We start from the raw sequence: 14,249 nt of genomic DNA on the forward strand, positions 1-14,249 counted from the left end.
AGGGTCTTGCTGAACTCGCCCCTTTAACCTCCTTCCCTTCCCAGGGAAGTGGTGACCTCTCACTCCCATTTCAGAGGAGACCGACAAAGGGCCAGCTTGGAGAGGTCTGGTCTCATCCTTGTCACATGAAGGTGTAAGCTGAGGCCCAATAACTATCCAGGTCAGCCCCCAGGCCCTCATGAGAGCCCCTCTGGCCACCACCTCCTTCCCCCCAAGCTCCGCCCTGCTCACCTGCTTATGCGGATACACGTTGATGTGGCACTTAATGCACTCCTGCCCCATGTTGGCCCACGAGTTCCCGCTCATCCATTTTCTCTTGCACTTGGGACACTTGTACTCGCCGAAACAGCGCTTTTTGCCCTGGTACGGGGTCAGACCCTCGCCTTTGGGGCGAGCCTAGAGGACAGGAAGCAAACACAGGGCTTTGGGGCCCACCAGGCCAAAATGATGTCCTTACAGGATCCCCACAGTCTTCCCTGTGCAGGCAGGGGGTAAGGCACTTTACACCCCCACCCAGAGAATGCCAAGGCCACCCCCAGAGCGTGCGCACACACACACACACACACACACACACACACACACACACACACACGGGAATCCCAAGGCTAGGAGACCCACACAGGGAGTCAGAGAACAGGAGGTGGTGGGCGATTCACATCTTTTCTAGATTTCAGGGAACAAAGTACGAGACCATGGCCAGGAATGACTTCTCTGACTCACAGCATAAAAAGGCAGCTAGCAGTTCCATGCACCTGCACACAGGTGATCTCTGGCATGCCCTGTCCCCTCCGGAGGTGTGGTCTGCATGGTCGTTGGTGAGACAACAGGGGCACAAGTATGCAATCTGGGGTACAGCAAAGGGGTGTCTCCTCTCCCCCAGGGCCCGGCCACCGGCTTCCCTCCTGGAGGCCACCTCCCTTTCCTTCCCACCAGCCCGGAGGTGGGCTCTGCATTTACAGACCCATGCAGCATACACAGACACACATACATCCTTGTCCCTCACTCCATGGGCACACCAGGCATTGGTTCTATGCCTTCCCTGTTTCACTTCATAATCTAGCTCGGGCATATTATTATTATTATAAGATACATAATGGTATATCTTCTCCCTGAATCAGGACACACAGTCCTACTGACTCGTGTTTAATGGCTGTGCCAGTGTGGAGTCTCCAGGAGCTCCAGGGTCTGCCCAGTGCCATTACAGAGCTTCCGGGTTGGTGTACAGACAACCCTATAATGAATAATTGTGTGGGTGTGTGGGGGGTGGGTGTCACATTTTGCACATGGGAGAGGACATTTGCAGGACAGATGCTCGGAAGCAAAACTGTGGGGTACGTGCACTTTGAATTGTGAAAGGTAATGACGAGTTAGTCCCAGCTTCCACCGCACCACAATGCAGGGGCACCAACTTAACGTCCTATCTCCTTGCTGGAAGTTTCTGCCGTCGCCCATCTAGGTGGAAAATTTTCTCAGAGTGGCTTTGATGTGTATGTCTTTTATCACGAACAACAGAGAATTCCCCACGCATTTAAGAACCGTCGTGTTTCCTTTGCTGAGTCTTGGTGTATGTCCTTGGTGATCTTTTTTTTCTGCTGGGGTTTGTTATTTTTGTTGTTGATTTGTAACTGCACTTCATCTGTTGAAGAGACTGGTTCTCTCCTGCATGGTGTTTTTTTTTTTTTCCTTTTTGTTTTAAACAGCTTTAGCGAGATAGGACTTATACACACCACATTTCACCCATGTAAGGTATGCAATTCAATGGGTTTCAGGATACTCACCAAGTCTAACAACCATCACTGCAAGCAAAGTTTAGAACATTCTGTCATACTCCCCCGAAAGAAACCTTGTATCCATTAACAGTCACTCGACAGAATACCTCCACCGTCTCACTTTCCCCAGCCCTGGGCAGCCACCAGTCTATAGATTTCTCTGTTGTAACTAGTCCATCCAGAATAGTCATACAATAATTGTCCTGTGGGGCCTGGCTTCTGTCTGTGTAATGCTTTTTTTTTTTTTTTAAGATTTTATTCATTTATTTGACAGAGATCACAAGTAGGCAGAGAGGCAGGCGGTGGTGGGGGGAGCAGGCTCCCTGCTGAACAGAGAGCCCAATGCGGGGCTCGATCCCAGGACCCTGAAATCATGACCCAAGCCGAAGGCAGAGGTCCAACCCACTGAGCCACCCAGGCACCCCCGTGTAATTCTTTTAACCTCCATCCAGATAGTAGCACCTATCAGTACTTTATTCCATTTTGTTGCCAAATGATATCTCATCATATGGCTAGGCCATGTTTTATTTACTTGGTCATCAGATGACAGGCATGTGGGTTTTTTCTAATCTTTGACTATTATGAATAATACTGCTATGAACACTTGTGTACGAGCAGCACGGTATTTTATAAAGTTGGATTCGTTACCCCAGTGTTTGAAAACGGAAGATGTCATCTAGAACTATGACCACATTGCTCCAGAAATCTCAGTGGTGACCATCAGCTGGGGCCAAGGAGGATCCTCTCCATTCCGACCAGCGGCTCCCTGCACTGACATCGTATCTTCGGGGCTTGCACGCTCCAGGTCTGAGACAGGTTTAAACACAGGTTCTACGTCGGCACTCTTCAAAGTGTGGGTCCTAGACTGTGTCCACGGCATTCCCTGGGAGCTTGTTAGAAATGCAGACTCTCAGACCTCACCTTACATCTACTGAATTAGAATCTGCATTGTAACGAGAGCCTCCGGGAACCCATGTGTCATTATGCTTACTACAAGGTGATCTGTTTCTACAGTAATGTTCCTCTGGGTAATTGCCCATGTATGAAGGAGTGCATAAAGGCTAAGCACACAGACTTTGGATCCCAATCCTAGCTTTGTGATCTTGGGCAAGTTACTTCACAAGAATAATGACAGGAACTGCCCTATAAGGCTGTTCTGAGGATTAACTGAGATAATACGCAGGAAACACTTAGAACAGTGCCTGATACATAAAACAGCGGTGTTAGTTATTATTACGGTTTACGAACACAGAACAACAGCAGCACACAACGTGATCATTGCTACCTCTGGGAATCATGTCTTATTCCAGGGAGCCAGTACCACCACTTGGTGACAGCCTATTAGAATTTCAAGCAAAACACTAAAAAGGGACATCTGTGCTGAGTGTGTGAATCTAAAGTGACAAGAATATTGTCCTGATCTCTTGGGCCTGCGGCCGAATGTCTTTTGGATCTTTCTTGGCCTTCCTGCCAGCCATGATATCCTGGGGAGGAGGTTCAGTCTGAGCGCTAAGACAGGGCTGGCTCTCGGCACTGGCAGGTCGGGGAGAGAGGCTGGTAGTGCCAAGCGGAGCCCTCAGCGTCCAGGCTCAAGGCGCACTGCAGTGCAGGAGTCAACTTATGCCTCGGAAGGCACTTTGAGCTCTGTTGGTCTCAAGCAAGTGGGTGTGCGGTAAGCCCTCTAACCCCTCCCAGGGCTACCTTTCCTACCTGGTGCCTGGAATGTCAACATCTAAGCCACTCTAGCTTCTGTGGCCCCCCCTTCCTCATAATCCTGAAAGAAGTACTACGTGAACTCTTTCCCTAGTGTCTCCATTCTCCAAGGCACCTCCATTCAAAAGGAAATGACAGGTAGGCCTGGGGTGACTCAGTGACTCACCAGGGGTTAGGATTTGAGACCCCTTGACTGAAAGGGGACTGCTTGATTCCGAAAAGGATAGGCCCTGCAGCTGGGGCAAAGGGCGGTGGAGGGGAGTGTCAGAGGGAAGGGGCACCCAGCCGAATGACGATCCCTGGCAGGGCTGACAATTTGGTTCCCAAAGGGTTTCTGCTTCAGAGACGAGCAGAAAGGAAACCCCCACGAAAAAGATGATACAGAGTGTGCACCAGAAACAGAAGCCGGCAAATGAGAGGCAGGAGTGAGGGGAGGGTCGGGAAGCAACACCACACGGTGTAATTAGAAAACCAGCCATTCTGGAGCCGTCCATCAGGGAGTGTGAACTGCTGGGCAGGGCCCAGGGACGGGGACCCCAGCCTCCTGCAGGACCAGAGGTCCTCAGCACACTGTTCCCACCCTGGGAGGGCCCTGCTCTGACACCCCCGTGCTTGGGACGTGACCCACAGCACAGAAGTCACAGTCAGATGCCGGTGACGGCCTTGCGCCTCTGCCCGGGACAATCTGGGGGACCCTCCATCAGTTACTCAACCTCTCTGTGCCTTGGTTTCCTCATCTAGAAACCTGGGAGGATGGTAGGGGCCCGCCCTTCTGCAAGGCTGGAAGGGTGGGAGGCATTCATGCCGCTGAAGGGTTGGCTGGCTGGCTGGGCATTGCAAGCGCTCCCTGGTCACATCAGCAAGGTGATTTTCTGCTGGAGCTGGTAGCTGCTGCATTCTGGGTGAGGCAGAGGCTGGGGCTGAGATCAGGAGGTGGAAATCACGGGAGGAAAGCTCCAAAGATGGGAGGGGGCCTGGATGGAGGGTGGGCTTGCTATCCCCGGGGGCCGGGGAGGTGGCAGGCAAAAAAACGGACTGCGTTAGGTGTCTTCACCTTCTAGAATTTTCAGAAAGGAACCAAGAAAGAGAGAGGAAGGCCACGGAAGCTCTGCAGGGGGCTGCTAGCAGAGAACAGAGGGAAGAGCGAGGGCAAACGCTTATGAGGCACCACCACGGCCTGTCAGCCTCCCACTCAGCTCTTCCCATAATCCTGTGGGGTAAGGAATATCATCAACCCATTTAACAGATGGTGAAACGGAGGCATGGGGCAGGGCCAGGACTTGCCGAAGAGCTTCTAGCTTCCGGCGTGTGAGGCTTTGCCACAAGGCTACCCTGGGCTTCCTTTTGCTGTCACCCTTAAGTGATCCCCACCATGAAGCTGAAACCCCCAGCCCCTCTGCTCAGCCCAGCCTGGTGGCTTTTGCACCCCTGCGGGCAGAGGGGAGAAGTGACCCGCAGGGCAGGGGTGAAGAGGCAGATGATGCAGGGAGGGAAAGACGGGCCAGCGGGCAGCTCTCTCAGCCCAGCAGCGAGAAGCTGAAGCCGCTTCCTGGAAGGACTTATCCCAACACTGTTTATGCTTACAGAGGAAGGCAGGGCTAAAGGGAGGAGGAATTTTTGATGGAACAAAGGCTCCTCTACCCCCCACACTTTCCCCCTACCTCCTCCCAGAAAGGCCGGCCTCTTCTCATAAACTTCAACATGAAACAGACGCTGAGTGCCCAGCGCGCTGCAGGGGCGGCCGCCCGCCTTGGCTGGGAAGGGTGCCAGGTCTGACCTGCTCTCTTGACCCGGGCCCCTGCCACGTACCCCTCTGGGGAATCACATCAGCCAGCAACCCCGGCAAAACTCAGTGGCGCTCAGACACCACCCCTTGTAGCACAGACAGGGCCTCTGGGGGCCAGAGAGGCAAGGCAACTTGCTCAAGGACACACAGCAGGCCACGGACTGAGCTGAGAGATGGGGCTGGGTCCTCAGACTTCCACACCATGGCTAGAATCCCTGCATGGGGCAGCCTGGGAAGTGGACGGTCATGGCTGCTGTGGGGGAGGGGAAAGGAGCCGGGCCTAGGAGCCACAAGAGCAAAGCTGGGCGGGGTTGTGGGAGGAGCCATCCAGGGAAGCCTGGGAAGACAGGCGGATGATGCTGACATTATCTGGGCACTTTCTCAGAATGGCTCCAGGTTTTTTTCCCAACAGTTCATGCGATTTCTTAGGGTTGATGGTAAGATGGTGAGCTCCCTGTCACTAGGGGTATGCAAGCAGGGGGCTGGGTAAACAACTATCAGGAAGGCTGCCGAGGGGGCCTCTGTCTTGGTCAGGTTATTCTGAGGGCACTTCCCCCTCTGTGGTACTCCAGCTCTTGCCGTGGAAAGCCGACCAGCAGGTGTGGAGAGGGGGTCCTCTCAGACACTGCGGGGGGGTAGGGCTGAACAGGTGTATTTCCTACTAGATTCTCAGAGCACGACTAGGCAACAAGCGTTTACACTTTTTAGAAATGTCCATTCCCCCAGCAAATCTATTTCCGGGCAACCATCCTAAGGAACTGATCAGAGTTGGGGACCAACAGGGTGTTCAAGAATGTTCATCACGGGGGCGCCTGGGTAGCTCAGTGGGTTAAAGCCACTGCCTTTGGCTCAGGTCATAATCCCAGGGTCCTGGGATCGAGCCCCGCATCAGGCTCTCTGCTCAGCAGGGAACCTGCTTCCTCCTCTCTCTCTGCCTGCCTCTCTGCCTACTTGTGATCTCTGTCTGTCAAATAGATAAATAAAATCTTAAAAAAAAAAAAAAGAATGTTCATCACAGCATGGTTTATGACGTGCAAAACTAGAACGTTCTAAATACCAACACCAGTGCTCTGGCTCCCTCAGTGATGTTACACTCATTGGATGAGTGACAGCGAACCGTTAAAATACTCATGAGGAATTTTTTTAAGGGTTTGGGAAAATGTTTATACAGAAAGCAGGACAAGTGATAGGCTATAAACGACTCCCTAAAGTAAAACCGTAAAAAGGAAAAGTGGGCATGAAAAAGGCTGTAAGGAAAAAGGTCAGAAGTGTTCAGAGGTTGCCTTTAGGAGACAGGATTCTCTGTTCTAATTAATGAATTGTCTTTAAGGAGTAGGTATGACTTTGATGGAGAGGAAGCCAACTCCCTGGCCTGCCAGCCCCTCCTGCCCACGAGGGGGCGCCCTACTCTTTCCCACGGAGGTGGCAGCCCATGGAGATGGCAACTCTGTCCATACTTGCCCCCACTTTGCCCCTGCAGGTGCATCCACTGGGGCCTGAGTGCTGGACACTGGCCGACCTCTGGATGCTGGTCTTCCTGTCGGAAGAGCTGCCCTGCCCCCAGCCACGGAGCAGACTTCCCACCTCCTAGATCCTACCCGCTCCCTCAACTGAGGACAGCTGGGAAGTATCCACACCTGTCACATGACTAGTCATTCTGCCAGTCCATTTCCCTGCCCCTGCTTCCTGGAGTCCCACCCAGAGTAAGCCCTGAGGGTGAAGCTTGCTTTTCCCTCGGTCCCTTTTTAGATAGAGTCCCTTTGGCAGCAGGAAGACATCGTCACCTTGGTAACTCGTGGCAGAGAATCCCGGGGACCCAGTGCCCAGGAGAGGGCAGCAGGGTGGGACTGCGGAGGCTCATGTCATGTCAGGACTCCATGCCAGGTTCTGCCCCAGGATACACGGCCTCTGCTCTCGGGATCTAGGGTTCTGGCTGTGCCCCAGCCACACCCCAACCCTGGCCGCACCACCCCCGCCTGCCTGGGAGGGCAGCCTGCGGCTCACCAAGCTCTGCGACAGAGGAATGGCCACACTCCTCACAGGTCTTGCCAGGGCCAGGCTCTCTTGGTATTCTTACAAACACCACCGCCTCGTGCGCTAGGCCTGGTCTGTCCCAGTCTTCAGAAAAGAACACTGAGGCAAAAAGAGGTTAAAAGGACTTGCCCAAGGCCACATTGCCAGCAAGAGGAAGAGTCTGGATTTGAACCGAGGCCACCTGACTCGAGCCCACTCTCTCCATTGCCCTGCCAGGCTGGCACAAAGATGAGAAACCCACCCAGCCATAACGCGGAGAAACAGGGATCAGCTGGTACCGTCACGCACGGGTCCTGGCACGCTGGGTGCCCTTGGGGGCCTCCCATCCCCTCGCTGGGCCTCAGACTCCCCATCTCCAGAATGAGAATGGCACTGACTGCTGGACCTGCTGGACAGGGTCACTTTTCTCTCCGGGGCCCGTAAGTCAACGCGCATCTTGGCAGCCCCACTCCCGCTCCCCTGTCTGCTCTGGGGCGCGAGTCCAGCCCACAGTGCGTTCAGCGGAGAGGCAAGGCCGCAGCCGGGAGCAGCAGGGGAAGGAAATAGGGACCAGATGGGCTCCTTGCCGGCTCCCCATCCCACCCTGTCTGCCTGCTCTGCTGCAGCCGGGTGCCTGAGGAGCTCTGGGACCAAAGTCAAGAGAGGAAGAGCCCTGGGTTTAGGGAGTTTGAGATGCTCTTCCACAAGGAGGCCCTGTCATAGTCCCAGGACCATTTGTGCAGCTGTGCTGGCCCTTCCTGGATAGTTCAAGAGGGTTCTGGGGACTCTTTCTGGATGTTAGGGGTCCTTCCTGGAGGAGGCACTGCCCCACTTCTGGATGCTCCTCTTCCGACCCCCCTCCTTCCTCAGGCTTACCCTTTTGCCCTCCCTGCTGTGTGGGCCAACATGGGTTGAACAGGGGCTGTGGCCAGAGGCCCAGGTTTGGGCCCTTGCTCACCCTCACTCATTACCAGTTTCTTCACCTGCAAGGTGGGGGCTGTTCGAGAGGATCTGGGACACCGACATTTAATGAGCACCTACTATGTGTCAGCCGCTTCCCAACCACAGCCTCCGCATTTGACAGAAGAACAAACTGAGGCCCAGAGAGGCCAAGCAACAGGTGCCAGATCCCACAGCCATGGAGTCAAGACTTGAACCCAATCTGCTAGCTCCAAAGCAATCCTTCCCTCCTTATGCACAGCCTCTCCACGGAATAGCTATGAGAAAACCAGAGCACAAGCCTGTTTCTAGGAACATGACCCCACCTCTGACCCTGGACCCTGCCTCAATCACTCATTCATTCAAATAACAGCTGTGGACTACCTAGTCTGCACCAGGCCGGGTGAATATTCCGGGAAGACAGATGAGGAATGTTCTCACAGTGAGGCCTTCCAAAGGGCTTAGTCCCGTGACCCATTGTCCAGCTGCGGCCTACACCAGTCACAGACACGGTCAACCACACACTTCTAGCTGTGGCCCAAGTGAGACTCACACCTGTAGAAACACTCTTGCACCCATATCCTCAGGCAGAGTCTACATGTCCCCCTCCCAGGCGACAGGCATGGAGCCTGTGCGTGACACTTGAGATGATCTCTAATCGATGCAACAGCCCTACAAAATCAGGACTCTTAACCCTAATGACAGAGAAGGAAACTGAGGCTTGGGAAGGGGCAGTGACTTTGTCCTAAGTGACATAATTAGTAGGCAGTGGCACCAGGTTCTGGGCTCAAGTCTGTCCCGTGCTGAGACCCACTCTTTTCCTTCCCTGCTTTGGGGACCCTCCAAAGACTCCCACGCTCACGTGTCCACACACATGGCCCGTGGAGGCAGGCAGGAGGGCCGCCTCAGTGTCTGCAGCTGCAGGGTCCACGGAGACCCCAAGCAGGGATCAGAGGGACAGGTGGGCTGGGCTGGGCGGCCTGCAGGCTTCTGGGAGGGAGGAAGGACGCTCCAAGAGGCCACTCCGTGTTTCCTCTGGAGCCTCAAGGGCCCCCTTGTCTGAGCACAAGTGTCCTGGCCGCCTCCCTCCGGCCCCCTCCCCTTTTCTGGGTTCCTGCCGCAGCCCAGCATGGGCCCAGAAAGCCCAGCCTCCTGTCACCCCTCCCGCCCCGTTCCCAGCCCAAAGCCGCAGCAAAAATGCCATCCTGATTCCACAACACTAGGGTTTGTCAAAGTGCCGGGAACAATGGAAGCTTTCACAGTGCCAGGAAAAGGTCTCAGGAAAACCCTGGGGAGGGGGCACGGAGTGGGGGTGTGGAGAGGAGGGAAGAGCCCAGAGAGAGGGGAAAACAAGGAGGGGGGTGCGGTGGTACGGCAGAGAGAGGCAGGGCAAGGGGAGGCAGAGACATCAGTTACAAAGGACAGGGAGGGTGAGGTGGGGTGGGAGCCAAGAGCCCCTGTTCGGGACAGGGCAGCAGGACAGGGCAGTCTGGGAGAGGAGGACCAGGGAGTGACAGGACGAGGTTAGAGAAGGTGGGAAGCGAGCTACAAGGGAAAGCGGAAACGGACACACGGAGACCAAGGAGCCCCTCCAGGCACCCCGCCCACGCCCCCACATGCCTCTAGCTCCCTTCCTGTGCCCCAAGGAGCCCTGGTGACAGCAGGGCAGAAACCCCTCTCTCCAACCCCACCCCAAGGCCAGGCAACGTGAAGCCTTTCAGGGCTAAACTTTTTGGAAAGCAAAGACTTTTGAATCACATGAACAACCCCTCCCTGAGTTATCTGTTTCCTGCTTCTGGCCTTCCTCCACTAGCAAACCGCATGGATCAGAACTCAGGGGCGGGGAGGGGAAGAGGGGCCAGTCCGAAGGGGTGAAAAACATCCGAATCATAGCGATTGCAAAAGATGTGGATTTTCCTCCCCTACTGCGCCTGCGGAGAATGGCGGCCCACACCGCGGCCGGTGCAGGAGATGGATGGAAGACTCGCAACCAGCCTGCGGTCGACCCATAGCTGGATGCTACTGAGTCTGAAAACCGCTGGTTCCTAGTAGTCCTCCCGGTCCCCTCACATCCCCGTTTGGGTGGCCTGTCTGACTGTCCCCCCCCTCCCCCCACTGCAGACACAACCTGGGGTCAGCAGGGCAGCCTCCCCAGCGTATTTTAATGAGCATCATCGCAGCCTCGGCCAGCGCCCCACCCCCAACTGCAGGACTGAGGCAAAAACACCTTAGGCATTTGAGCCCCTTCACCACGGGACCCAGACGACCTTCTCACCTTAGTGCCAGCCAGCTACTCCCCCGCCTACAAAACCTACACTCAAGGACAGCAAAATCACTTTCTGCAAGTGCTGTGTCCTCCTCCCCACCCCCACCCCTGCCCCAGGCCTCTGCTCTTGCTGTTTCCGATGCCCTAAACATTTCTCTACCTGGGGAATGCCCCTGCATCCTTCAAGGCCAAGCTCAAAGGCCACGCCCTCTGGCCTCCCCCATCCCAGACAGAGTTAACTGCCCTCCCTGAGGACTCAGTTCTGAGTCCCCAGCTCCTGCGCTAGCTGAGAACTGTCCCACCGCCTCCCCCAGAGAAGGTCCCAGCTCCCCAAACTCCCAGGGGACTGTGTGGTCTGCACCACTTGCTTGGCTGCGGGTCATGTCCTGCCCTGACCCTGCCTCCAGCATGCCGGAGATGATACAGCATACCGGAGACTGTATCCCGAATTTAACCATTTCTGCCTTCTTGTTTCTCATCCATCTGTATGTGTGCGGTGGGGACGGGGAGCCCTCTGTATCTCCCGCTTCCCTTGGAGTCCCAGGCGGGGCTTGGAGCACGTGGGCTCTAAGGGCACACAGGCACGGGCAGTGCCCACGATGGGTGAAGTGTGAGGGCCAGGGCTGAAGTCATGCTGGCGCGAGGGGGCAATGCTGGGTCCCGGTGTGGGCTCTTCCGCTCACAGGACGCCGCTCCTGGGATGCACTGACCACTCTGGAGGGCCACCTCGGGCTGGCAACACTGTTTCCCCAGGCTGGGTGGTCCCCAGCTCCACATCTGAGGCCATCCCTGGCCAGGCCAGGCCACATGTGACCAACCCAGCCCCACCTGCTGGAGGAAAGCTCTGCGATAATCCTAGGGGTACTGCTGGGGACAGGAAGGTTGCAGTAGGGTACCTAGTGGTGATCTTCACCTGGGATGAGGCTTTGGTACAAGGGCCAAAGCCTTAGGAGGAGGGGACAGGGGAACTCAGCTCAAAATAGCGATGGGGGAAGGGTGTGGAGGGTGGCCCAGAGCCAGAAAAGAAATCTGATCTGTCCTGGCCGGTAAAACCCTGAAGTCAGCAGTTTGGGGCCACTCTGGCAAGAGCCAGTGCTGGGGCTCCCACGGCTGCCTGGAGGGAGGCTGCAGGCCCGACCTCCAGCCTCAGCTCTGCCCTCACACCAGTCCCTCCTCTCTTTGGGCTTCGATCTCCTCGGACCTCGGAGGGGTGGAAAGAGAAGCAAGCTGTCCACCCCTGAGAACCTTCCACGGGTGAGTGCTGGAGCCTGAGTCGCTCAGGAGACCACAGCCACCGCAGACAGGAAAGGACTGTGCTGAACGTCCACTGCCCACCAGCACTGGCCACATTCCTGGCCTGCAGGAGGCTTCATTGTGACCCCGTTTCCAGATGAAGAAACAGAGGCCCAGAAAGGTTTTGTCACCTGTCCAAGGCCATCCAAGCAAGTAAAAGGCAGGCCTTGAACTCTAGTCTTGTTGGCTGTTGTCCAATTCCCTCATTGCCAGGTGAGGTCCCGAAGGCCACGGACTGGTTTCGAGGCCACCTGTGGCAACTGTGTTTGGGCAGAGCAGAGGTTCAGAGGCTCCCATGGGCCAGCCCAGCTAACCACCGGCTTTTCCTGTGGTTCCACGGTATGGGACGGAAACCAGAGAACAGGCTGTGGGCAGGGGCGTGGGTGTGCATACGGACATGTGATGCATATGGGGGCCTTTCATGGCCACTGCCACAGCACAAACCTACCTGTGCTCTTCCCTTTCCGGGCGGGGACCTAGCAGAGGAGGAGCTGCCCTTATGGTTCACGAGGAGACAGAAGCCTCCCATTTCTCACCTCCATAGCCCAGACTGCTGCGGACCTCACTTCTTCACCCGCGGACTACACACACCTGCAAAACCATCCCTTCCCCACTGTCCCCAGGGCAAGAGTGCTCAGCGCATCATGGCTCCGGAGGAGCTCTGCTTCATGTCCCCAGACGCTCCATTCCCCTCCCTGGGCCCCACGGTCCCCGCCATAAAACCCTCACAGGTCCTGCCTGTGTGCACTGTAACCTCCACCAGCCATTCCCTCTTCATTCTGATCCCTACAGGTGAGAGATCCAAGGCACAGCGAGGTGGGGAGATTTGCCTGATGTCACACAGCCAGGAAGCAGTAGATCCCAACCCAGGCCTTGCCGACTCCCACAGCACCACGTGCCTCCCAGAGGGTCTCCACTCTGATTTTGGGAGGTGTCCTTGCCCTTGCCCATGGCAGCTGCATATGAGGAAAGAGAGTGTGTGCCCATCACTGCGGCGGGGTGGGGGTTCCTGGCTAGCGGTACTCGTTCTCACATTCCCCTCTGTGCACACCAGTCTTTCTGTCCGGCCTACCTTGTCTCCCCACCCGATCCAGAGGAAGCTTCCTTGCCCACTTTCCTTGCCCACTCCTGCCTGCAGGGACCTTTCTGGTCTCTGCACCCCGGGGGGGCTCGTCTTGTCACTCTGGGCCACGACCCCTGGGCAGCATGACGGCCCACTTCATACCTGTGGGGGCAAGCAGTGCCCTCGCCACCCCCAGCCTGGGTGTGGGCCCCTCTGCTGGGCTTCTGAGCCAGATCCTTTAGAGTGCTGACGTGGCGGCATGAGCCAGACGACCCAGCCCTCACGAGTGTCTTTGCCAGAAGAGTGGTGTGGGAACCTGGCTGACCGGTGCTCAGTGTTTCGCTTAATCAGCACCGTGGGAGGAATATCGACCCATTTTCCTTACCAGGGAACTAAGGCTCATTTCCAGGGCCACACAGCTGAGAAGTCTGCATTCCATTTCCCTGACTCAAGATCCACACACTCCTAATCCTAGAGTACAGGTTGTTTCTCAGGCTTGGGCCTGCATCCGAACCATCTAGCGGGGCAGGGGGGTCGGGGTGGGGTTCCCTATTATATAGGCTGCTGGTCCCATCCCTACAGTTTCGGAACCAGTAGGTCCGGGATGGGCCCGAGTTTTTGCATCTCTCACAAGTTCCTTGTGCTGCTGGTGCTGCCGGTGCTGTAGCCCAGGGACGCACTGTGCAAACCATGGCTCTAGATGATATTAAAGTAGGTGTGTCGCTCAGACACTGTCTTCTCTGCCCCACCCCCCTCCCCACATGCCCATTCTGTGCCCTGGAAACTGAGGCACCCAGAAGGCAAATGAGTAGCCCCAGCCATATAGCAAGTGAAGGTCAGAGCCGGGAGTGGAGCACAGGGCTCCTCACCCCAGGAGCTGGGCTGACGGCGGGGACAGTGAGGCTGCCGGGCTGGAGCCCCGAGACAGCCTGCGGTGGGAGGAAGGGCCATCCCTTTGAAAGCAGGACTGGCGCTGGTGGAGGTGGCGGCGGGGTGCTGGGGGAGGGCTGGCCTGGCGCTCCTGGCTCAGCCCCAAACCTGTGATTCCTCAGCATCTGGAAACCATCACGGGGAACAATGAAGGGAGCAGGGGGCCTGGCTGCTTGGGGCTCTGGCCCTGTCTGTTCAGGAGAGCAAAGGAACTCTGGGCCTACAGGCACTCCCCCCACCAACCCCCGCCCCTGCTGTTTGCCTTGGCACTGGCACGCACAGCTCCCGAGGGGCCCAGCTATCAGGAAAAGTCAGTCTCTGAGCTACAGATGTGGGGGCTCGTGGCCAGGTTGGGTGCCCAGAAGTCAGGAGATTCTGGCTCAGCTCCCTGCCCAGGTTGCAAGACTCCCCTGCAAGCTCACTACTGTGGCTCTCTGGGTCTCAGTTTCCCCACAGGAAGCTCAAGTACCACCCTAA

At 56.3% G+C, this 14,249-nt stretch overlaps 1 protein-coding gene across 1 annotated transcript in view; it reads right to left on the reverse strand.

Moving 5' to 3' along the window:
* Positions 1 to 14,249, reverse strand: part of ZCCHC24 (zinc finger CCHC-type containing 24) — a 57,265-nt gene that overhangs the window by 6,366 nt on the left and 36,650 nt on the right. The window contains exon 3 of the mRNA XM_047702308.1: positions 232 to 396. Coding sequence (XP_047558264.1) covers positions 232 to 396 — 165 coding nt within the window. The remainder of the gene's footprint in view (positions 1 to 231; positions 397 to 14,249) is intronic.

This window comes from Lutra lutra, chromosome 14 (genome assembly GCF_902655055.1).
Source record: "Lutra lutra chromosome 14, mLutLut1.2, whole genome shotgun sequence".
Taxonomy (NCBI): domain Eukaryota; kingdom Metazoa; phylum Chordata; class Mammalia; order Carnivora; family Mustelidae; genus Lutra; species Lutra lutra.